At 47.1% G+C, this 25,106-nt stretch overlaps 1 protein-coding gene across 1 annotated transcript; it reads left to right on the plus strand.

Annotated features, from left to right (window-relative positions):
• Positions 1 to 13,230: 13,230 nt before the first annotated feature.
• NPTX2 (neuronal pentraxin 2) lies at positions 13,231 to 24,796 on the plus strand. Its single transcript, XM_059415919.1, has 5 exons — positions 13,231 to 13,854; positions 15,514 to 15,730; positions 20,308 to 20,552; positions 22,308 to 22,487; positions 23,336 to 24,796. Exons 1-5 carry the CDS (start codon positions 13,429 to 13,431, stop codon positions 23,561 to 23,563), a joined length of 1,296 nt encoding a protein of 431 aa, XP_059271902.1. The 5' UTR covers positions 13,231 to 13,428; the 3' UTR covers positions 23,564 to 24,796.
• Positions 24,797 to 25,106: the final 310 nt, after the last annotated feature.

Consider the following 25,106-nt stretch of genomic DNA (forward strand, 5'->3'; position numbering starts at 1 on the left):
ATTTACATAAAATAAATCTCATGTATTTGAACTATACAATTTGGTCAGCTGTTTTGTTTTGTTTTGTTTGTGGGGGGAGGAGCAGAGGGAGAGTAAGAGAGAGAGAGAGTCTCAAGAAGGCTCCATGCCCAGTGCAGAGACTGACTCAGGCTCAATGTCAGGACCCTGGGATCATGACCTGAGCTGAAATAAGAGTCTGACACTTAACCCACTGAGTCGCCCAGGGGCCTCTGATAAGTTTTTACATATGTGTACACTCATGAAACCGTTACCACAATCAAAATAATGAAGACATTCATTATTCCCAAGGATCTGTAATCCTTCTCAGCCCCTCTGCACTCCAATGCCCTCTGCTGACCTGTTTTAATTTTGCGTTTTGCAGAATTTGATATAAATGAGGTTATGAGTATTGCTCTTCTTTCTCTGACTCCTTTCAGTCAGCATAATCATTTTGAGATTCACCCATATTGTTAGACATAAGGACAGTTCATTCCATCTTGTTGCTGAGTGTTTACCACATTTTATTTATTCATCCACTTATTGATGAACATTTGGATTGTTTCCACTTTCTGGCTATTATAAATAAAGCCACTGTAGACATTCATGTACAAGTCTTTGTACGAACACAGCTTTAATTGCCCTTTGGTAAATAACTTGAAGTAGAGTAGCTGGTTCATAAGCTAGGCATAAGTTCAACTTTTTGAGAAACTGTCAAGCTTCCCCACAGTGGTGGTATCATTTTGTACTCCTACAATGGTACACCAGAGTTCACCCTGGCCAACACTTGGTGTGGTCAGTCTTTTTTAATAGACATTTTAGTGTATGTGTAGAGGCATCCTGTGGTTTAAATTTGCATTTCCTCAATAACTGACTATGTTGTCTATCTTTTCATGTGCTTATTAGCCATCTGTATATCCTCTTTGGTGAAGCATCTGTTTAAATCTTTTGCCATTTATTAATTAGGTTGTTTGTTTTCTTATGATTAAGTTTTAAGAGTTTTATATATTCTGGATACAAGGACTTGGTCAGATCTATAAATTTGAAAATACTTTCTCCAATTCAATGACTTTAAAAAAATTCTTTTAGCAGTGTCTTTTAAAGAGCACAAGTTCCTAAATTTTTGAAATATAATGTATTACTCTTAAAAACTGGATTGTGCTTTTGGAGTCACATCTAAGAAATCTCTGCCTAATCCAAGGTCGCTAAGATTCTCTCCTATATTTCTTCTAGAAGTTTGATAGCTTTAGACTTTATATTTAGATTTATTCCATTTTGGATTATTTTTTAATATGATGTGAGGTAAAGGTCAAAGTTCATTTGTTCTGGGCATAGATACGAAATATTTTCTAAAAGACCTTCCTGGGGTGCCTGCGTGGTTCAGTCGGTTAAGCACTGGACTCCTGGTTTCAGCTCAGGTAGTGATCTAGGGTACTAAGATCAAGCAAGCCCCATGATCAAACATAAGTTTCTCCCTCTACCCCTCCCCTCTCTGTGAGTACACTCTATCTTTCTCAAATAAACAAATAAATCTTAAAAAAAAAAAAAAAGACTTCTCCACTGAACTTTGCACCTTTGTCAAAAATCAATTAACTATGTATGTGGAGTCTTTTTCTGGACTATGTATTCTTTCCATTGATCTATTTGCTTGTCATTACACCAAAGCACATTATGGTGATTACTATTGCTTTAAAATAAGACCCAAAATCACATAAATTAAGACACAAAATCATCCAACTTTATTCTTTTTTTCAAAAGTGTTTTGGTCATTCTAGGTTCTTTGACCTAGAACTAGAAACTTACAACTAGATAATCAATTTCTACAAAATAGCATGCTAGAGACAGCATGCTAGAATTTTTATTAGGATTGCATTGAGTCAGGGGTGCCTGGGTGGCTCAGTTGGTTAAGCATCTGCCTTCAGCTCAGATCATGATCCAGGGATCCTGGGATTGAGGCCCATGTCGGGCTCCCTGCTTAGTGGGGAGTCTGCTTCTCCCTCTCTTCCTCTGCTGCTCCCCCTGCTTGTGCGATCTTTCTCTGTCAAATTAAATAAAATCTTTAAAAAACAGTATTGAATTGACTCTGTAGGTCAATTTGGGGAGAACTGACATCTTAACAATGGTGAGTCTTCCAAATCACAAACATGGCATATTTCTCCATTCATTTAGGTTTTAATTTTTCTCAGCAGTATTTTGTAGTTTTCAATGTGCTAGTCTTACACATCTTTTGATATATATATATATATATTTCTAAGCACTTCATAGTTTTGTTGCTATCATATTCTTTTTAAAAATATTTTATTTATTTATTTGGCAGACAGAGATCACAAGTAGGCAGAGGGGCAGGCAGAGAGAGAGAGGAGGAAGCAGACTCCCCGCTGAGCAGAGAGCTCAACGCAGGGCTCGATCCCAGGATCCTGGGATCATGACCCAAGCCAAAGGCAGCCTAAGGCTTTAACCCACTGAGCCACCCAGGAGCCCCTTATATATTTTTAAATTTCAATTTCTAATTCCTGCTAGTATATAGAAATAACACAGATTTGTGTCTGTTGATCTTGAATCCTGAAGTCTTCTTAAACTCACTTATTTGTTCTAATAGGTTTCGCAGATTGCATAGGATTTTCTCAGTAGACAATCACGTAGTCTCCATAGTTACCATTTCTGGTGTTCGTTATTCCTTCATAGATCCATATTACCTCTTGGTGTAATTTTTTTTATTCCTGAAGATTACCTTTAATATTTCTTATACTGTGGATCTTCTGGTGACAATATATCCATCTATCCTTTTTTCTTTTCTTTCTTCCTTTTTTCTTTTTCTTTTTTTTTGTATGTCTGAAATGTCATATTTTGCTTTTGTTTTTGAAATATATTTTCATTGGGTTATAGAATTCTACATTGACAGATTTTTTTCAGTAATTTAAAGATGTTCTGGCTGCTTTAAAGATTTTTCTCTTTATCAGTGGTTTTAAGAAATTTAATTATGATGAACTTTAGTGTAGTTTCCTTTATGTTTATTGTGCTTGGGGTTCACCGAGCTTCCTAAATCTGTAAGTTTACAGTTTTCATCAACTTTGGAAATTTTTAAGCCATTATTTCCCCAAGCCTTTTTCCTGTTTCCTTTTTCTGTCCTCTCCTTTGGACTCCAGTGACCTCACTGGCTTGTTTTAGGTTACCTAAAAAATAAATAACTGTAGCTCATAGATAGGACACAGAAAAGGTAATGCAACTGATCGTTGATATATCATTGCAGGTGAGATGGAGAAATAATTCATCAAGGCGGGATGGGTAATGTGCTGGGTGAGAAGTCAGAAGTTAACTATACAACTTCAGGTTAGCCTCTTTATCTTTCTGGACTTCAATATTCTCAATAGTGAAGTCTGGGAGGTATTCTAAAGGACAACTGATATTCTCTTCAACTGACTTCTTTTTTGATTCTGGGTAAATTTTGGTGGAAGGAAAGGGAGGAGAAAGGACTGCATTCATTCTCATATCCTCACATCTGCCTAGTATCCATTCATTTTCTCCCTTCTTAGTGTAACGAGTTTGAGCAATTTGAACTCAACAGAGTTGGGGAACTTGGTTAGTTGGATCAATCCTTTGGTTGAAAATAACTAAAAGCTGGATTTTTAAAAATTCCTTAAAAACACCAAAGAGCCTGACAAGGTTGTATGAAATTACTAGGGAAATTAGGAACTTAGAGAAATAAACCGTATGCTAAGACCACACTTGCCTACCCAGGGAATTGATTTGTTATTGGCCTAGATCTCTGAAGACAGAGATGTTCCAGTGACTGAGAATTTGATGACATAATTTATCTTCATTCAATGGTTGGGATAAGGAACAGGATCCATCTCTACAATGAATTCCTTATTTAATATTTGTTGTGTTCAAGGATTGGATGTTCTGTCTGGACCAAAAACTGTCATTATATAACAGGGTTCAAGATGAGCTTTTAGATCATTAAACTACTTGACATGACCTCTAAGTTCTTATTGCACAACCAGAAATTCTTAAGCCATATTCCCGAGTCCTCCCACAGGTACTAGAAAAGATACGTAATTTTGTTGGCTAGGTTCTCTCCTTCATTCTGCCATTTACTTTCCCGGTTGCTCTCATTTCTTCCAACAGTAAGGCACATTGTGAAACTGACTTTCAGTATCATTCTCTTCCAATCCATCAACTCAGATACTAAACATGAAACAGGTTAACGTGTTAGCTTCTAACAAAACATTTCTGTTTTAGATTTGTCAAAATAGCCTCCTAAAGGTATGTGCTTATAATGATGATGATGGATGATTCAATAAAACTTCATTGGGGTCACTTCTATCTCCCAGTTGCCAATATTGGCCCACAGGGGTGGGGGGTCATAGAAAGAACTCCTGTTCAACCCAGGTCAACCCAAACATTTCCCAAGTGCTGTGCTTGAAGTAAACATTATAGCTCTAGAATTATGGCAACCAGGATACAAGCAACGCTGGAAGTTAATGTTCTCCTTCTTTTGCTTTGCATTTCCAAGATTCCATTTACAATGTCTGCTACGTGTTTATCTCTGTGGCTTAGATGATGACCAAGGTTCCATAAGTCGTGTTAACTGCAGTGATGTAGAGAGAACAGTTGAAGCTTATCCCAGTAGAAAAGTCTTTTCAGGCTTATTCTGTTTTTTGCTCCTTTTCCTCAAAGAATGCCCTTTTGAAATTTTCATTCTCAGGAGCGAGGCTATTCTTCCATTCTCTACTTCCCTAAGAGGCAGTCAAAATCAGGAGGGCTTTTGTTTCTGTTGTTTCTCCTGGACACACATATTTCTAATGTATAGTTAAAACTGCAATATAGTTGTCTTGCCTGTAGTTTTCAGAAGCAAATTAAGCTATCAATAAACCTTCTGGTTTATTGATCAAGAAGTTAAGAGTCTTTTACTCTAAATTGGCATAGCACCTATTCATGGGAATGACATCTGTGGGGCATCTACAACAATACATCTTTCACAACAAATACTGACTGTTTACAATGTGCCAGGCACTATTCTAGAGCTGGAGATGCAGAAGTAAATAAAAACAAAGCATTTATCCTTTATCATTATCAGTTGAAATAGTATTTTCTGGCCAGTTTACTCTGTGAATATAATCTTCAGCAAGACTTGAAGCATTGTGAGTTATATGTAATAATCTGAGGATTAATATTAAATTCAATTGCAGAGGAAATGGCAATCTTCCCAACTCACTACCCTCCCCACCACACAACCTAGCAAACACATATATTCTTTATATTTCCACATTTAGGTGCTTTCCAAACCAGGACTCATGCTACCACTTATTTGTTTAAAAATAAAGATTAAACATCAAAACATTAGCTGCAGTTTCAAGTAGCATACTCAATACATATTTATTTTTTTACAGGGTTTGGAAATTGAGCGAATTCTTTTTAGTGCCAAAATAGCAAAGAAAAATATGAAACACAGTAAAAAGAATGAAGTCTAAGCTTTGACCTAAAATGCTACACATTGACTCCGATTCTTTTTCCTTTCATATACCATGAGAGGTTTTTTTTTCCTTTTTTTTTTCTTTTGGCATTAAATTGACCTTATCTGTCAAATCCAAAGACTCAAGGCTGCAATACAGCATTATGCCTTTGTTCTCACAACCCTTTTATTACCTTATGTAGTTTTCAGGAAGCTAGACTTAAAAACCAATCATAACATAGAATCTCTTTCCACCAAACATTTTTCCTTTATTTCAAATGAGTTTTTAAATATTTTGTGATGAATTCCGACCGGAGTTCATTTTAGTTGGGCAGTGAAAGAAAGATCACTTAACTGGCTCTTGTTGAAGAGGAAAGAAAATCTTAATAGAATTTATTTATTTGGGCTGCTTATATTTAAAGGCAATGTTCTCCACCCCCTTCCTCTCAGATGGGCTGTTCATTAGCTAGACTGAATCACATAGCAAAAGAAGAAAGAGTCTGGTTGGAGGAGGCTGCCACCTCTGCAACAAAAGCAGTGACATACATGAGGGTTTAATTCACTTCATGTGGTCTCGAGCTGAGTGGAGATGGCAACAGGACATCTGGGACATAGAATAGTGCAGTTCCTCTCTGATTAGCAACCTAAAACATGCAGTCTCTTTGCACCTTTCATTCAGCTAAGGTGAGGCTGGTCCAGGTATGAACTTCAAGATTCCTGGGGGAATAAATAATTCAGCTGAGATGAAAGAGGCAATAAGAATTTTAGCTCAAAGCTCAAGGAGGGACTGAACCTAACATGGTGAGAATAAACAACACTGGAAAACTTGTTTTGGCTCTGACCCTCTATTATCAATTGCTCTTAGGGCTCAGACATCTGATAGTACTCAGAGAGAGGTTCATTCTTTTAAATTTCACCTTAACCCCCACCAAGTGGTGTTACAGAGCCAGCAGAAAAAAATGCTAACCCTCCCTCCACCATTTCTGTAACACTTCCATCTGGGTATCCATCTGGGAGAATTTCAGAAAGTCTGGAATGTGTAGACGTTTCAGACACAAATTCCCACTTCCCTTTGCTCAATTAAAACTGAACATTGTTACTACTTACACTTGTTCATTCTTGCAAGTAGCTACTCTGGTCACTTGCCCAAAATAATGACCCTTTCTTTCCCTATGGAGGTTAGGTGAGTGACATCTTCTACCAGAAATGAGATAATTTTATCTTAAGGTATCCTTGGAAACAGAGAACAGATTTGGAACAGAGGACTAAAAGTCAGACATTACTAACTGCATATCTTGTTTTTCTCCAATGGCTTTGACTTTTCCTTCTCTTGCCTGCTTCATCAGACACCCAACATTCCCTATCAAGTACCCCTTCCACTATCTTCTCTAAGGGCCAGTTTAAATCCCAACTTCTCTATGAACATGTCCCCTGCCAATCTAACATAGTGACTTTCTTCCTGCAAAATCAGAGAATAAATCATACACTGAGTAAATCTCTGTTTGTCTTCCACAGCACTATCACTGTTGTGCACATCCAACAAGGTATTTTTTTTTTAAAGGAGAATGTATATCAGATCTAGGTGTTGCTCTCAAGGAGCTTGTAGTCCAGTAGAGAAGATAATTATAATATAGACTGAAAGTAATAAAAGAAATAAAGAATGCAAAGATAAACTACTGTCCTTTACAATGTTGCTTCAGATGGAGCAAAATCAGGGTAAACTTTGTGAAGAAGGTAACATGTGCAGGGGTGTGAAGGATGAATAGGCTATGTGGTTCTAGAATTGGCAGAAAGGTCATTCCACAGGTAGGAAACAACCTAAACCCTCCAAATCTGGAGGATGTAAAGTGTGGATCATGTGTGAAAAGCATCAGATAGTTTCCTTGAATTAGTGGGAAGTGATGAAGGAAGATAGTAGAAAATGGGGTTGGGTAGGAAACTGGGGGGCATGTAATGGAGACAGAAGAGTTTACAAATTTGCATAGGGAAACATGGAAGTTTTCTGTGTACAGATGCTAAATGCTTCACAGTTGTGGTTCAGGAAAACTGGCCCGGCAACAGAATATATGTTGGAATGGAGATGGTAGAGTTGGAGAATCTAGCTAGGACGCAGTTGTATCGTTTAAAACAGGAGTAATGAGGTTGTGGCAGTGAATGTAGAGTTGACATATTGTAGAAGTACAACTAGAACTTAGAAACTGAGTAGAATTTGAACGGACTAGGAGGGTGGGAGAGAAGAAAGAGGTAACTCCACAAAGTTTTCAATTTGAATGACTTGGAAAGCATTAATATGTCCCAACAAGGAGTACAGGAGGAAGGAAAGAGGAATGAGGAAGAAAACAATGAAATTAGTTGAGGACATACTGAGTTAGAAGTGGTGGCAGTATTTCCTTGACATGTCTCTCCAGCATGCAATTGGTTTATTACGTTCTGGAGCTCTGTACAGATCAGCGATAGAGTCATTAACCTAGAGATCATAGCTAAAAGCGTAAAACTTGTTAAGGTAGAATAATAAGAGAAAGGAGAGAGATCATGACAACTCAATTTTGGGCACATGTATTGAGGAGATAGGTAATGGAAAAAGATGAAAGAAAGAGAAGAGGAGAAAAGAAAAAAAGAAAGAAAGAGGAAGGAAGGAAGGGAGAAAGAAGGAGGGAGGGAAGAAGAAAAAGAGAGAGAGAGAAAGAGGGAAGTAGGGAAGAGAGAAAGAGCTCTGAAAGCAAGGAAGAAAGCCAAAAGAATACAATATCATAAAAACCAACAACGGAAAGTTTTACTTAAAAAAAAAAAAAAAAAAGCCATACCCAACAATGTTGCATGTTGTAATGAGTTCCAGGAGAATCACAGAAAAATGGTCATGGTGTGGCAAATTGTAGATTTTTAAAAAAGTTGTTTTTGAAGAGATAAAGCATTTTAAAGGGTTATTAATGAGTAAATTAGGGAGTGGTACAGAGGAAAGAGTCCTTAATTGGGAACCAGAGAACATGAGTTCCAGCTTGGTCCTGCTGTTAGATAGCCATGTGACCTATTAACCTCTTTTAAGCTGCTTCCTAGAATTCAAAACTCTATATTTTAAATTCTATATTCGATATATATCTTCTGACTCTCATTTTCAAAGATTCAAACAAGCTAAATGTGTGCTTAAACCAAACGGAGATAGGGGGCTACATACAAATCTTTATTGGATAAAGGTAAAGTTCATTACTTGTGAAACTTGTGTAAAAGCAAGGCACTTTCCAAGTGTTTCCTAATATAGAATAATTCAGACTATATTCTTCAATTGTTTTCTCCAGGCAAACTTCCTCCACCCCATCTCCACCCTTCCTCCCTCCCATCCCCAGTCTACTAGTCTTTACTTTAAAAAAACTAAGCTAAGATAGCATTCCTAGTTTATCCAGCAACTTGTTCTATTGCTTAAAATTAGAGAGTGCCACCAAAACCCTTTTTGCTTATTGAAATCTACTGGGTAGCTTTATCAATCAGTCCCCAAATCATGGCTTTTCTGCCACATGTGATCATATGCTCGTAAGGAACACTGTCTGAAACTCAATGTCTCCTATCACATACTCCCCAAATTAAACCAGAAGCACGCCATTCAAGAAGAACCCAGAGGCATTGAAGAAAAAACATTTGCTTTATTTGGGGGCCTTAAATCTATTGGGATCCCATAGCAATACAAATTCAGAGTCACTGAAATGTTAAGGACTATAAATCTTTTAGTTGGGTTCAGGAATATGGCCTAGTGATATAAGCTAGCGGAGGTGTGAAATCGTTTGGGAATCCTATGATTAAACACAATGCTTTATTTTAACACACACACTTTAACACACACACACACACACACACACACACACTAGGACAGGATAACTTTCTCCGAGATGCCAATAAATTTTTCCAGAGTTCTCATCCCTTGCCTTTCCTCCAAAGAGACTGGCCTGCTCTTTTTCAAGAATTCTTGCTTTCATTTAATTACAAATGGATATTGTGGAAAATAGAGGAAAAATTTAAACTTTGTTTCTGAACAAAGTAAGTTCTGAAATAAGTTCTGAAAGAACTTATATAATGCAGCTCTAAATTCAGTGGAGAAAAGGAGAAAAAAAAAAAAGGACAATTAGCATCTATGGTGCACCTGCTATATGCCGAACATGTTCACATACATTATCTCACTAGGCCTGACAATAACATTTTGTAGTAAATTTAGCTTTGGTGTTAGAGATAAGAAAAATGAAACTCAGAGAGGTTAAGCTATCCTCTCAAGGTCAAATGGCCAGTTATAAAACTAGGATTGAAACAAGAGCAGAAACAAGATCCCAAATCTTGAGCATTTTCTACTCTACCATGCCGTTAGTTCAGTCTAGTGAAAAATTCACACTCGAAAAGGTCTTAGCATTTTGGGCATAAAAGAGTATTTGTTATAATTCACTAGAGCCTCCAGATTCTGTTGTACCTGCACTGAATCCTACAAAAAAGAGGAAAAAAGAAAAACAAACCAACAAAAACACCCCAAAAACATCACACACTCTTAGATCCCTTTTCAACTGAAATTCAGCAGTGAGGACAGTTCCTGAGTCATGTTCACAGAAAGCTGTCCTTGGATTCTGTTATTGAGCTCACACCCCCATTCTTGACTTCCCAAGTGGCACTGAGAAAGAGAAGAGGAAATGTAAGAAAGTATAAGATGGGATCCTCTGACACCATGGTGGAAATTAGCACATTTCCCAGAAGACCGAGATAAAAATGCATGTGAGAAGAACAAGGGAACCAAACAGATGGGGCAATAAAATGGAGGCGGAATGAGCTCATCAGGATTTCCAGCGCACGGCTGAAGTCCATACTGGGCTCTCAGCTGACCTGGGAGCCAGGAGACATAGTGAATGAGTGGGTGGTTACTATGCTGCAGCATCAGTTACACTAAGAGATTAGGTGGAGCTGATTCACTGCTGCAAATCTGCACGACTTTTGTGGAGGAAAATCTGTGGGCCCTGGTCTCTGCCACTCGCATAACCATCCTTATGGATAGCATGAGTCAGATATGTAGGCTCCTTCAGGTAGACAAGGTTGTTGTGCTGTGAGTAAACCAAGGACAAGCTTTCGTGTCATCGACAGCAGGTTTTAACCACAGCTACAGCCTATCTTTGTGTGAAGGTTAACCTGCTGTATCCACAAACACCCCACCTTCCCAGACTCCTCCTTGCTTACAGGTGGTTCATGACAGAAACAGAAAGGACAAGGCTCTGGAACGTTCATCACACTGAACAGTGATTCTAACTATCAGCTCTCCAGCATAGCCAGGGGGTCTTTGGAGAAACTAGTCTAACCCCCTTAGGTTATACACTGGAAACGGAGGTCCAGGAAAAAGAAATGACTTGCCCCCAAACACTTGGCTAGTGACAGAATTGGCATTAGGACTTGGTCCCTGTTTCTCAGCCAGCAGACTTTCCCACTGCACCAGGAAAACAAAATCACAAACCCTAAATAGCACATAATACCCTTGTGAACTGAGCCCTCTAATTATACTGCCTCCAAAGGAAATAACATCTTAAATGCCTCAGTCTCTCCATCTTCGGCGATTTCACTGATCATTTCTCATATTAGAATCCCTTTTGAGAAATTTAAGAGTAATTATTTTGGGATATAGGCTTTGTTATTTTTATGGCTTCTTATACACTGCTTTCTTTGTTCAGGAGAAAAATTAGAATTCTGGAAATATACTTGGCTTTAATTAATTATTAAAGGAACAAGTATCTCTTTCAAGTAGTTGCAAATATAAATGTATCAACCTGTGTCAAGAATGGATGTATGGAACAATATAGGCTATGTTACTCTATTTTCACATCCAATTAGGATCCACCTAGATCAGGGGAAAAAACAAAACAAAACAAAAACAAACAAACAAAAGTACTCATAGAAGACCTATAAGTGAAAACTGAAAAGTGAAATCCTTATCTGGGTAATTCTGAACATGTCTGGATATGGTGCCTTATGGAATCACCTAAAATGTAGTATTTCATAAAATGCTTTGCAACCTTACTGCTTTCATTACAGCAGTTTGTGTGTCTATGGGTTCATTGGAACTTCTGGGGTTTTCAAAGAACTGACCTAAGGATGCAGGAGGAATGAGCCTGTTCAAGGTCATATTTACTACGTGAAGCTGACAGCTCCTGGTGTTGCGGACCAACAGTGGCATTAGCCCATGACCCGCTTCCCTCCACCCCCACCTCATATCTTTCCTATCAACGAATATTCTTACCTGAACCACCATCACTTCCACTGTCCTTTGCTTTAGGAGTTGTATAGACCAGGTTTTCGGTCTCTTGATGTTTATCCATAAAAAGATTTTCATGAATAGAACTTTTCTTGTAATTTACATAGTCCTTGAAAACCCCACAAGTATTTACATAACAGAAAACTATTGTTTGAAGTGCAAAGCAGGTCAAAATTTGGTTTCTGGAGATTAATCACTGCAGTCTACTTTATATTATCATAATAATTTCATTTAGTTTGATACAATTTGTTTTCAGAATCAACCTCAGCTTCTGTGCACAAGCGACAAATCCATTTCGTTTCTGGTATAATGGATAATGTGATTAATGACCTTGCCACCGGATTTCTTAAAAACACCGAGAAAAAAAATAAAGTTTCCATTTATAATGTGCAGTAAACCAGCTCGGTCTGTAGCTGTGCATCAAAATCTCTCTGAACTTGTTGGCAAGCCACAGCCAGGATTTTGAAACAAATTGGCTCCTCCTGCCTTTTGGGGTTTCTGTCCAAATCCGGGCTCTCCCAAGAATGTGAGGGCAGCGGCCTCACCCTGGGAAGCTGAACCTGCGGGCAGCCGGCTTACGAGGGTGGGACCCGGCTTTCCTCCGCGGTATCTCCGGGATGGCTGCGCTCCGATGGACCCGCGGAGCCCAGGGCTTGCTGAGTAAGTTCACCACCTGCTGGGCTGTCGCCCGACCAGCACGGAGAGCTCCGCCGGTGGCCTCGTGACGCCGGCCCCCGCGCCGTGCCCTCGGCGGAGGCGGTGTGCGCGCGCCCCCTCTCCGCGCAGTCGGCGTCTGGCGCGCGTTTCCGGTCCCCGCGGACCTCAGAAGTCTTGCCCACCGCGGCGGGTGGCGCTGGGGACCGGGGAGGTGGACGTGCACGCGGCGGGCGGCCCGGGGTGGGGTGGGGGCGGCCGTCGTGCGTCTCCTTCCCGTCTTCAGGGCGAGGCGACCGCGGTCTTGACGAGGAGGCCCTCGCGGCCCGCGGGTCTCTCGACGGCAGCCCTGGGTTGAGTTCCTCCCGGGGCTCCTCCTCACTTTCCTCGCTTGGGAATGGGGGGGGGGGGTCCCTCCCCACGGGGGCGGCGGTGGCCGCAGAGCGAGGCGTCGCGCCGAGCCGGAAGCTCCGAAGCCGCCCGGGGGAAGTTGCCGGCTTCTCTTCAGCCCCCGACGCCCACATCCTCGGGTGGGTCTGAGGGGCTCCTGGACACGCGGCCAAGGCTCGCGAAGGCACCCGGGGCGGCTTCTTTTTTCCCCTTTCCTTTTCTTTTTTTTCTTTTTTCTTTCTTTCTTTCTTTCTTTTTTTTTTTTTTTACCTCAGTCCTCCCTTTTTGAGAGCCCCGGGACCCCGCGCTAGCGCCCCCGCCTCGAGCCCACACACGCGCCCGCCCGCCCGCCGAGAGGAGGCGCCCCCGCCCCGCCCCCTCGCTGACGCGCGCCCAGCCGGGCCAATCAGAGCTCGCGGCGCTGCGCCCCACGCGCCGGCCCCCCCCACCCCCAGCTTAAGAAAGGGCGCGCGGACCCGGTCGGACCAGAACCGTACGCGGAGCGGAGACAGCGGGCTGCGGGAGGCAGGCGGTTCCCTTAGCTCCCGCGCTCAAGCTGCCCTCGAGCGACGCGCAGGGCCTCAGCCCGCAGCGGAGGCGCCTCCGCCGCGCGCCCCGACGGCGCCCGCCCGCCTGCTGATGCTGGAGTGAGCGCTGCGGCGACGGGATGCTAGCGCTGCTGGCCGCCGGCTTGGCGCTCGTCGTGGCCGCCGGCGCCCAAGACGGCCCGGCGCCCGGCAGCCGCTTCGTGTGCACGGCGCTGCCCCCGGAGGCGGCGCGCGCCGGCTGCCCGTTGCCCGCGATGCCCATGCAGGGCGGCGCGCTGAGCCCCGAGGAGGAGCTGCGGGCCGCGGTGCTGCAGCTGCGCGAGACCGTCGTGCAGCAGAAGGAGACTCTGGGCGCGCAGCGCGAGGCCATCCGCGAGCTCACGGGCAAGCTGGCGCGTTGCGAGGGGCTGGCAGGGGGCAAGGCGCAGGGCCCGGCAGCCACAGGCAAGGACACTATGGGCGATCTGCCGCGGGACCCCGGCCACGTCGTGGAGCAGCTCAGCCGCTCGCTGCAGACCCTCAAGGACCGCCTGGAGAGCCTCGAGGTAGCCTGAGCGCGGGGCTGGGTGGGGGGTGATCCTGAAGGGTGGGAAAGATCCGAGGCGCGGGGCAGTGGTGGGGCGCGTGGTTCTGCCAGCCAGACAGTACGGGACACAGCAAGCTGGGCTTGGGGTCGGGGGTGGGGGTTGGTTCTCTCTCGGGTTCGCGAACTTACCTGCGGGGCTCGCATCCCACTCCCCCACCCCCCACCCCCACCACGCTTCTTGCCTAAAGGAAAGGGTTAACACCCCCCACCCCCACCCCCCGCCCCGCACCGGGACTGTCCGCCTTGTGGCCAGTCACTTCCCGGGATCCCGTTGAGCGGACCGGGACGGCCTCTTCTCTCTAAATGTCCGAGACCCCCGGGGCCGCACGCGCTCGCAGAGGCTGTGCCGGGTGACTTGCGGCTGCCGAGTGCGGTCAGCTGTCCCGGGCGTCCCGCGTTTCCTTTTCTAAATCAGGCCGGGCTGGACCGGAGCGGGCGGAGACCCCAGGGTCGCGGCGGGGAGGCGAGCGCGGGCGGGTCCTGGGCCACACGCCGGTTGGCGCCTCGGAGGAAACCTGGTTTTAACTTCAAAGATGCTCTGCCCGCGAATTGCGCCCGTTCTAAGGTGCCCTTCCAGGCCGTTTTGGGGGAAGGGACCTTCTTACGTTTCTCTCTTGGAAGGTGTATGCAGTTTGGAACTTTCAAGAGAAATCCTCATTTAACTTCCATCTTTCCCTTTGAACCCTATTTAAGAAGTGTGGAGTGTTTCTGTTAAAAAACGTTTACCAGAATGCTCATTAGCAGAACTAGGTTTCAATTACAGGTGGTAATTATTGCAAAATTATTTGAGGCTTTCCTGTGGCATGATGGCTAAATACAGTATTTCCAGCATCTGTGTATCCCTTGATTCGGTATGATTAATAGCAGCTAACGTTTCTAGTTGACTAAATATATACCAGGCGTATTATCTAATTTTAACCCTTCCAACAGTCCTTTGAGGCAGATCCTCTTAGCTGCATTTTACAATTTGGAATGCTTAGAAAGGGGGTACATAGCTTGCCAAGGATTCATGGCTAGCCAGTGGCAGACTGCCTCCAGAGCCAGCATGATGGTAGAGGAGGAGAAGGCATAGGAAATGAGGATTTAGCAACAGCATTCAAAGCAAAAATTCCTGGAATTCAGAACTGTCACATTTTAGGTCTCTCATTTTCCAGTAACATCTCTGCAAGCATAATTATTCACCTTTGTGCCATATTGGGACTTGGGGGCTGTTTCCACTTCTAGATGAAGGCTCATCTGCTTTAGTACCATTTGGTTAACTTTTTTTTTTTTTTTTAAATCTTCACTGTGTTGTGATCTTTACTCAAGGATGATAGATAGTGATTAAAATTTTGAGTTTTTAGCAAGAGAAGGAAAATAGCTTTCTGAGAGAGGAAAATGGAATTCGTAAGTTTCAAAGATTGCAGCAAGGTAATTCTTGTTTGACTTTGAAATCCTTTCCATACAAAAAAGAAAAAAGCGTCCGTGAAGTGCTCCCCTTAGTGCCATTGGCACGATTTAATACTCCTGTTTTGGAAGCTTCTCCCTGTGTGGTTGGGCTTTTAGAGCTACATTTCACAATTTCTTTTTAAATGGCCTTAATACTTCTCCCTCATATGTCCCTCTCCCCATCTAAAAGCACCAGCTCCGAGTGAATGTGTCCAATGCAGTGCTGCCCAGCGACTTTCGAGAGGTGCTCCAGCGGCGACTGGGGGAGCTGGAGAGGCAGCTGCTGCGCAAGGTGGCAGAGCTGGAGGACGAGAAGTCCCTGCTCCACAATGAGACCTCTGCTCACAGGCAGAAGACAGAGAATGCCCTGAATGCTCTGCTGCAGAGGGTGACTGAGCTGGAGCGAGGTGAGTTCTTGACTAGCTTCTCTGTCGCCCTCTGGCTGACTTCCCTCTCAGCCCCCACCCCCACCCCATTGCCTTGGTGTTTGGCTGCAGTGTAAGGGAAGCCGGGCTCAGTAAGGCAGAGCAGGCAGAGGGGGGCTGGCCCCACAGCCACCCATTTACAGACAGGCCACTAGGACCCTTGAGAGAGTCGTGACCCCTGCTTGCTGACTGTTAGCACCGGGCTCTGCTCCTGTTTGCTGGGGTTGGCTCTGAGGCTGCTCTTGGGTCATCTCTGAACCTACCTGTCCTACGTGCAAAAAGCCGCAGCATTCTCTACCATCCCAGCAGGTCTCCACTTTCCCTTCTCTGTTTCTCAAACGAAGTGTTGCTTTTTCAACTTGAGGCATCTCCCGTGGTGTGCAGGGGTGTAGGGTTTCTGCCTGACAGTTGCCCAGCTTGACGGCCTTGTTCATACATCTTCTGACCTGGTGGAGACTGAAGGGGCCTGTTGCTGCTGGGAGCAGCCTGCTTTCCATCTCAGACGGTGACCCCAGGGTGTCTGCAGTGACGGACCCTGCATGGAGGTAGCTCGCAGCTGTTTGAGCAAACAGTAGCGTGATTGAGGATGGTCCTCTCAGGAAAGAGCCCCCCCTTTCCCGCCCCCTGTTATCCGTGGGAAAGCCAGTGCCCTCAGGACCAGCGTGGGCAAACAGCCCAACTCTGTCCTTCTGCCATGTGGACATTTCAGTCACTTCCTAACCAGACCTTCAGTGGATTCTGAGTCTCTTCCTCTCTGCTCACACTGGGGTGTGTGAGTTTCTCCCATGGGGGACAGGAAGGAAAGGAATCGAGGGCCCTACGTAATTCCGACTGCATTATCAACCCCCAAACTACCTAGTGGCCTGGGAGTGAAGTGTAAGTTTGCTGATAGGGGATATGAAATTGCAATCTTCTCAGAGGCACCAGCCTGTCAAAGACAGTTTCTCATTACTCGATTTCATGAACTGACAGGAGAAGGTCCAGCTGTGCCTTTAGTGACTCTGGCAAGGGAGGGCCAGATGATCAAGGGGATGGTGTGTCTGTTCCATTTTATTACAGCAGCTCCCCAGAAGTCACAGGTCTCCTTCAACACTTTCCTGCTTTCCTTCTTCCTTATCCTTCTCCGAAAGGGGTGGGTGACTTGCCTGTTAGACTTGGATTCTTGAGTTTCTGAAAGAATTTCCTCTCTGCCTCACCTCAGGGTGACCTCAGAAAATTCCTTAGGTCTCAAGAGCCTTCCCTGAAGGCAGAGCAGCTGCAGCTGCAGCCTTTCTTGCCAACTGGAGGACAGGAAGGCAGCATCAGGTCCAAGGTGAGGGTGGCTTGCCTTCCCTTTCCCCAGACTCACCCACAGTGGAGCCTGGCAACATGCAGGCACACCACAGTCACTTAATATCTTGAAGGGGGTAGCTGTAGAACAAAAAGAGAGCTCCACCAGAGACCTTGCTGGCTGTATACCTTGCCTGGCTCAGTGGCTGAATTGCTCCAAGGATGTAGGTTAACAGAAGCGTGCCGTGTTAGCGTGTGCTGAGCACATCACCCCTGTGAGAGAGGACTTGACTTATACCCATTACACAGATGAGAAAAATACCCTGAACTTTCGGCCAGAGGTGCATCATTTGGGGAGAGGGGACTGAGTGGGACCTGGGCCACCGGCTGGTGAGCAGCAGTGGCAACATGGCTTTGACCATCCGGCAGCTGGCTCTGTATGACTATCCCTCCCATGCCCAGCCAGATTCCAGCATCCACACTCTCGGTACCTAGGTTTTATTGGAAGCCCTCAGAGCTCATCTGGCATAGAAAGGAGGTTCATGTTCTAGCTAGCACTGAGCTCTACAGGGCAGGGCCCCTGATTGACCTTCTTGTAAAGCCCCCAGGACCTGGTACTGACCCACCACGAGAACTCTAGAATCCTTCTGTGTGCTCCACCCAGCTCTGGAATGAATCTTTGAGGAAAGTGATCATCTGCCGATAAATTTGTCTTCTGAGTTTCTATCTGTCCTATTTGTGGTGAGAATAAAGGAATATATAAAGTCCCAGTGCCCCAAATAAATCAAGGGTGGAAGATACATTCTGTTCCTCAAAACATCCTGCTGAGCTCAGAGGAGATGGACCTCAGGCATATGCAAAGTAGGGGGCTTTGGGAACTCTGGCCCTCGGTCCATCATCTCCTGCCCGTTATGGGCTTGTTCAGAGCCAGACACCGGGCTGCGACTTCCACATTCCGTGTCTTCCGTAACCCTTGCAACCACTATGTGAGGTAGGTATTAGTTATAGATGAGGGACTGAGTCAGAGAACCAAGTGATTCATGCATTCATGGGCCCAGCAGGTTGCAGAGCTGGGGTTGAACTTGGTGGTGACCCCAGAAGACAAGATGCCCAGAGGCTGCAGCCTGGAGTGGCGTGTGGGCTCCAGCCCCACTGGGCCGGAGGCTCCTGAAAGCCCAGGGGTGAGCATCTGACGCTCCACGCAGAGGCTTGCGCTGCCTGAGCCCACGGATGCTCGTTTTCTCTGTCGTGGGATCTGCTCATCTGCAGGAGCCTCCAGGTTCCGGGCCAGCCAGCCAGGGACAGCCCACCTTGGAGTTGAAGTAAACGTTTCCACTGAGAAGACAGAACCTGTCTCTCTTTGGCCCCAGCTGCCCCCCATTTTCACTTGTCTGCCACCTGCTGCCTCTGACTTATCGGTCAGGCCTTTTAATGCCCTAATTGGTTTTAACGAAGTTTCCTCTAAACCTCCAAGCTGTTTGATATAAATAGAGGGCACCAGCTTTCCGGTGTGGGCCCCTCCTCTGCCCCTTGGCTCTCCCAGGTCTAATTAAACCTATCTGTTGTCACCTAGCTAATGATATTACCGACACTGAGCCTTATTAAATCAGCAGGCCTGCCCACCTGCAAGGATAGAAGCCATTTCTCTTTATTAGCTAATCATGCCTTCGTGAAGAACATGGCCATTTGCAGATTAAGAACTAGTGGCTGCATGTAGTTGAGAGAGGGGCTTCTGCTCCCTACTCTGTCCTTCATTAGCTGTGTGACCTGTGGTTGAGTCCCCTCGCTTCTCCAAACCTCAGTGCCTTAACTGCACAATCCACAGAATTGGGGACGGGGCTTCCTAGTCTCAGTTTTGCTTCCACCTGTACCCAGCGTGGCCCCCCTCGTCTTCCCCAGGTGACCAAGCCTTCCCAGCCCTCGCTAGGTATTCAGTGACTCTGACGGGGAGCTCAGGATGGACCGGATAAGAGTCCACAAGCAGCAGATTCAAGTAAATAGCACCCATAAGGCCCAGAGGCTAGTCTTTCTCTGCTGCCTGTTCCAGAGGTTGAAAGGGTGATGCTGGGCCTTGTTGCTTTTCTGTGCAGGTCTTCCTTGGCACCAGAGAGCTTCTCTCACATGTTCCTGACTACAAAAGCAAATGAGTCTGGGGGATCACAGTGGAGAAAGGGTCATCCGTTGTGGCCTCTGTTCCTTAGAAGGGACTGATTTATATACTCACATGAGACACAGGCCTGTCTGGTTCCATTGGTTCTGGGTCCAGAGAGCCTGCATGTTTCTCATGGTGATGGAGTCCCTCCGGCCCCTTGTGGATGCCTAATAAATACTTGTTGAATGAGCAAAGGGTGTTCAGGCTCCTTCACCAGAAGCATCTGGTCCCCAGCTGAGAGGGAAGTTGCTGCCGTGACCACTCACAGAACTGGGTGGTACCTGGCAAACCTCGGAATCTGTGATAACTCGAGACGGGGACTTGCCTTCTGTATGTTTATTTTTATTGTTAATTTGGAGCTTAAGTCAGAACTATTAGAAATTACTTAGACCCAGTTAAGCGTACTAGTGGCATTCAAAGATTTTGGAAGCACCATTTACATGAGGACAGTCAGGGGCTTCTCTTCCGTCCCAGGCAGGCCCCAAGGGCTCAAGGCTCTGGCTGTGGGTGCTCACCTCAGCGGACAGGCACCTCTGTACTTCTCTGTCTCTGACTGTCTCCAAACCACAGGAAATCATCAACAGACACAATCTTCTCTTGAGGAGGAAAAGGCAAATCATGAGCAAAGTGGTTCATGTGAGAGATTTAGTCCAAAAAGCCACTTCTGAGTTAAGCTGTAGTGTCCAGGCGCCCATGTGGACTCGGGGGGCAGTGATTCTTCAGGGTGAGAAGTGACAGGGACTTACTGGCTTGACGAGTATCTTATCAATCAGGTGTCTAGGTCCGTGTTAAGGACTTTTTGCCTCTAAGCCCAAGTCCGGCAGGGCTCCAACCCCGCCCTTGCTGAAGGAGCTAAAGGGGCTAGGATTTTAAGGAAAGGGCTCAAGAAGGGTTTTCTGGCTTAACTAGAAAATTAAATTCAACTTGTCCTTACCCGCTTCTTCAGGCTTTCAAGAGCAAGGCCAGTCTTGTTTACTTCCGGGCTGGTAGCACTTTGCACCGTGGCTCCCCAGTAGCAGGTGCTCTGTTGCTTGAGGGACTGACCTGGGGAAATTTGGGGTCCAGGTGAGCTGTGGCTCTGGGCTGTGCTGGCGGGGAGTAGGTGAACACACCATGGCCTCTCTTCTCCACCCCCCAGGCAACAGTGCGTTCAAGTCTCCCGACGCGTTCAAAGTGTCCCTCCCCCTGCGCACAAACTACCTGTATGGCAAGATCAAGAAAACACTGCCTGAACTGTACGCCTTCACTATCTGCCTGTGGCTACGATCCAGCGCCTTGCCGGGCATCGGCACACCGTTCTCTTACGCGGTGCCGGGGCAGGCCAACGAGATCGTGCTGATAGAGTGGGGCAACAACCCCATTGAGCTGCTCATCAACGACAAGGTGAGGCCTGCTTGGATGCCCCCATCACAGCAGCAATGGTCAGCCTGTGTGGCTTCTGACAGCTGGCTGCAGGGCTGTCCTCCTCACAGGGGGGACAGCTCTGCACCAACTCAGTCCCACTGTGGCCAGCTGGCTGGGTAGGTGGCAGGGGCAGGTGGCCATGGCTGGTGGAGATCCAAACTGTGAGTCTGGCCTGGAAGCGGCACAGGGTCCAGGTCAGGTGCCGTGGGAGGAATAGAGCTGGGGTCTCTTGGGCCAGCCTGAATGGTCACAGGCCCTTGGGCCAGTCACTCAGGACTATTCCCCAGGGCCATACTGGTTAGGGGAAGAGGTCTGTGTGTGTCCCTCTGTGTAGGAAATTTTTTCAGTGTATCTTTTTGGGGTGGTCTACTGGGGTACAAGTTACAGTAAAACTTTGAGTAAACAGTCCAACCAGTTTTGAAAATGCATGCACTTGTGTGATTTCCACAATTAAAATATGGAAATGTTTCATTTCTCCCTTATTGCCTCCCAACCAAATCTCATTCCCCTTTGTGGTCGGCTCCTACCCCCTACCCCAGCCCATGAGAACCACTGATCTGTTTCCTATCTCTATAGCCTTGCTTTTTCCAGAGTAAATATCCCTTTTTAATAGACTGGCTGGTTTCAGCATTCGAGAGCGTGGTCTTCTCAAGACCTCCGCTCTGGGCATCTGCAGGACCTCCAGGAGCCCCACTTAAACTTCTATTCTGAAGTCAGACTTGGCATAGCCAAAGAAAATGTGTCCTGACGTCCTTGCTGGAGCTGAGCCTTGCTGGAATGGCTGCTCCAGCTCCCTGCTTCCTCTGCCCTGGCCCCTTACTCTGGCGTTACTGAACCATCTTGGATGGAGTTGAAGTGGGAGATGCCGTGGAATCTCCTCACTGGGCTCCTTCTAGTGATGACCATGTCCCTGAGCCAGGGATTAATTGTTCTAAATAACGCCCTTGGACACAGCAGGGCCAGAACCTTGTTTTCCTCTTGGGTTAGGTGGCACATAAACAGCCAATTCCTGGGAGGAAGCAGCGGGTTGCTAGGATACCGGCAGTAACAACAGGATGGCACCTGGTTGGGCTGGGCTGTAGTGCTCACGGGACTGCGGGCGGATGACGCGGGTCAGAAGTGCCCTTCCTTCTGTTCCATATGGGGATCCCTGTGTGCACCCCTAGCACACCCTCCCACATAACTGTAGGCCTTTTTTTTTTTTTTTTTCTGCACAGGAGTGCAGGCGCGCGCACACACACACACAGAGTCTGCAAGTGTTGTGATGGATAATCGTGAGCCTCTGTCTAGAGTGTAGATAGCTGTTCGGACTGTTTCCAAAGAGGCTGGCCCAGTAGGACCCTGACTTCCCTTCAGGCCCTCTGGCCGAGGCATTCAGACTCAGCACAGCGGGGAGGGGGGTTTGCCCTTCACCTCACATCTGTTCAGTCTGGACAGCATCCTGGACCCTCAGCAGAACCCGGACCAGAGGTGTCCCCTTGAAAGCTGGGCCACCCTGGGGTCAGGGGCCTGTACCCAGGCTACGTACCCTTTTCCTCTGAGGTGTCTGTGTCACACAGTGTCCCCTCCCCAAGGCTTTCTGAAGGGTGGAGTTGGCCGTGTCACCCAAAAAGCAGAGAAGGGGAGACCAGCAGGGACCCTGCAAGATGGGAGCAGTAGGACCAACAGTCTGTCTGCAGGTCAGACTTCTGGAAACCCTGGGGGGGTGCCTCACCTGCACGTTGCTGTCCGCAGGTTGCGCAGCTGCCCCTGTTTGTCAGTGATGGCAAGTGGCACCATATCTGTATCACCTGGACAACGCGGGATGGCATGTGGGAGGCGTTCCAGGATGGGGAGAAACTCGGCACTGGGGAGAACCTGGCCCCCTGGCACCCCATCAAGCCAGGGGGTGTGCTGATCCTCGGGCAGGAACAGGTGAGTGCAGGGGGGCAAGACGGGAGCATGCTGCCAGCCGAGCGGCACAAGACTACACTTGAAGGTTGCCCCCGGGCCCCCTAGTCAGTTGTCTGCCTGCCCGACCCAGCCCCTGAGGCGGGACAGTGCCGGCTCGCCCCGTGCTGTCTTATGGCCTGAGGTTGGTGTGGTGGGTTCGGAAAGATTCCAGAATGGAGTCCAACCCAGGTGAACAGGAGTGTCCCTGGGGTCATGCTGTCGTGGAGTGACTTTAGGTTCTTTCCAGACGTTAAGCCTCTGTCAGGCACAACATCCATTCAGGATGCCAAAGACGGATAGATAGGGCATCTTCCAGGAACTGCTGGCTCAGTGTTTTAGGGGACTCAGGGTATGCCTGTGGGTGCTCAGCACCCTGGGGGAGATGGGGGTGGGAAGGTGATTTCAGAAGCTGCCCTCCAGAAACTCACCCGGTGGGAGAAGGGAAATGTACATTGCTTGTCTGCTCCTGGGCAGGTAAGAGTTGATGTTTCAGCCTGTGCTTGAGGTTTGCTGAGGGCCCTTTCTTCCCCTCACTTCCCTGGGAGAGACTGGGAGTCTGGAGACCGGGAGCTAGTGCTAGCTTTGGGAGTTTGGACAAAATGTCTTTCCACTCCAGCCAGGAGCACCGTGTCGAGGAGCCCCAGGATGTGAAGCAATCAGGGCTCCTGAGGTGTAGCCAGAGTTGGAGGGAGTCGGGAAAATGCCCCAGTCTCCCCTTCTCCCTCCCAAGTTGGCATCTCTTCCCAGAGGCCATTCACAGTCCAGGAGAATTCGCAGACCTGTCCGCTTTTTGAACCTGTGCTGATGGGGTTCTGTTCTCCCCTCCCCAGGACACCGTTGGGGGCAGGTTCGATGCCACGCAGGCATTCGTGGGGGAGCTCAGCCAGTTCAACATATGGGACCGCGTCCTCCGTGCACAAGAAATTATCAACATTGCCAACTGCTCCACGAACATGCCCGGCAACATCATACCCTGGGTGGACAACAACGTCGATGTGTTTGGAGGGGCTTCTAAGTGGCCCGTGGAGACCTGTGAGGAGCGTCTCCTTGACTTGTAGCTGCCTCCGGCTCTGTCTAGGCCAGGGCCGGGCTGTTCCTGTCAGAAGTGCAAGGCCACCTCCTCCCCCAGTTAAACTGTGTACAAAGCCCCTGCCAGAATGGGCTGGGGCCCCCAAAGCTCATTCCCAGGGAATCTCGAAGGCCGAGGTTCTGTAGCGGCCCTTGTCACTGGATTCTTTGTTCCTTACCAAGATTATGTTGTTTTGAGGGGGAAGCAGCCCTGAGCTTGCAGGTGGGGAGATCTCTGACTTCCTGCTGGGGGTGGGGGGGCTGAAGGCCCTTGAGGCTCCTTGCAGAGCCCCTGTCATTGCTAGCACACCGCAGCCTTGTCCGCCCTCTTGGATGCTCCATGTCTCGTGTACCCTTTTTGTCTGTCCCCTTTAAAGGCTGTGCGGCTCTCCTACTAGAATATCTGTGTCCCCTGTGTATAGAGTATACCCTGCTGTCCCCTGAGCACGTGGCAAAGCAGCCCCTGCCACCCACAGAAGGGCCTTTCTCTTAGTGTTCTTTACTAGGCTGTGAGGAACTCTTCAGCTCAAGGAGGAGGGCAGGCTGCCCGGACAATGCCCTGCCTTCTCCAGGATGGAGGGGGCGTCTGGGCCTCCAGAGGGGGCTGGGAGCAGGAACGCAGAAGCGAGTTCTGGAGAAGGGCTGTGGCAGCTGTCCCTCCCCTCTGTCACCTCTCCCTCAGACCGATGCTTTGATGGAATCATCGCTGGGAATGGCTTCTTTGAAAAGCCTCTTTTCTCCACCGGTGCCAAAAGTTCAGCTGCAGCTTCCACAACCATTCGGTATGGTCAGGGGGGATTTATTTTTTCCCAACAGAGAAGAACAGCCATTAGCAGCCTTCCATTTTTAATGTCTCGTCCCCACTGTGAGGAATGTGCTAGCTTTAATTCATGTTGATTCCTGTAAGCATTTGACTGTCTCAAGTATTTCCCCCAGAACTTTTTCAGGAAATGGGAGTCATTTGGCTGATACTTGCTTCGTGACTCCAGGTTGCTTAATTTATTGGACAGAGGTAGTAATTTATTTTAAGGACAAAGTGATGAAGTGGGGAAATTTATAAAGCTAAATATTATATATTTTATTTTTCATACATGTTTGAAGTGCAAATATGTGGAAATTCCATTTGTAGGACCAAGTTGACATGCCCATCCTAACATTGTATGCTACAAGAACTCTTCTGATGATGGAATTTTGATTAAAGTGCACTGGAAGATGCCTCCGTATCTGTTTGCTCCATGTTTGGGACTGAGGGTAGGAGGTGGGGCTTTGCCACAGTCCCTAGGTCTGGGGCCCGTGTCTGGCGGACCCAGGGGCACTGATGTGCTTGGAGGGAGAGGGGCGTGGTGCAGGGCTGAGCCCTTCCCTCCTCAATGCCAGGCCCAGACTGCGGATGTCCCACAAGCTCTGGCCAGTCTCCTGGTCTTCAGCCGGCCCCTGTCTTCTCAACCAGGAATCAGACTTAACCTCGATGACCCCCACTTCCCTATCCCAGACCTGACACCTGTTGGCTACCTACTCTGTGTTCTAGATACA

This window comes from Mustela nigripes, chromosome 11 (assembly GCF_022355385.1).
Source record: "Mustela nigripes isolate SB6536 chromosome 11, MUSNIG.SB6536, whole genome shotgun sequence".
NCBI classification, from domain to species: domain Eukaryota; kingdom Metazoa; phylum Chordata; class Mammalia; order Carnivora; family Mustelidae; genus Mustela; species Mustela nigripes.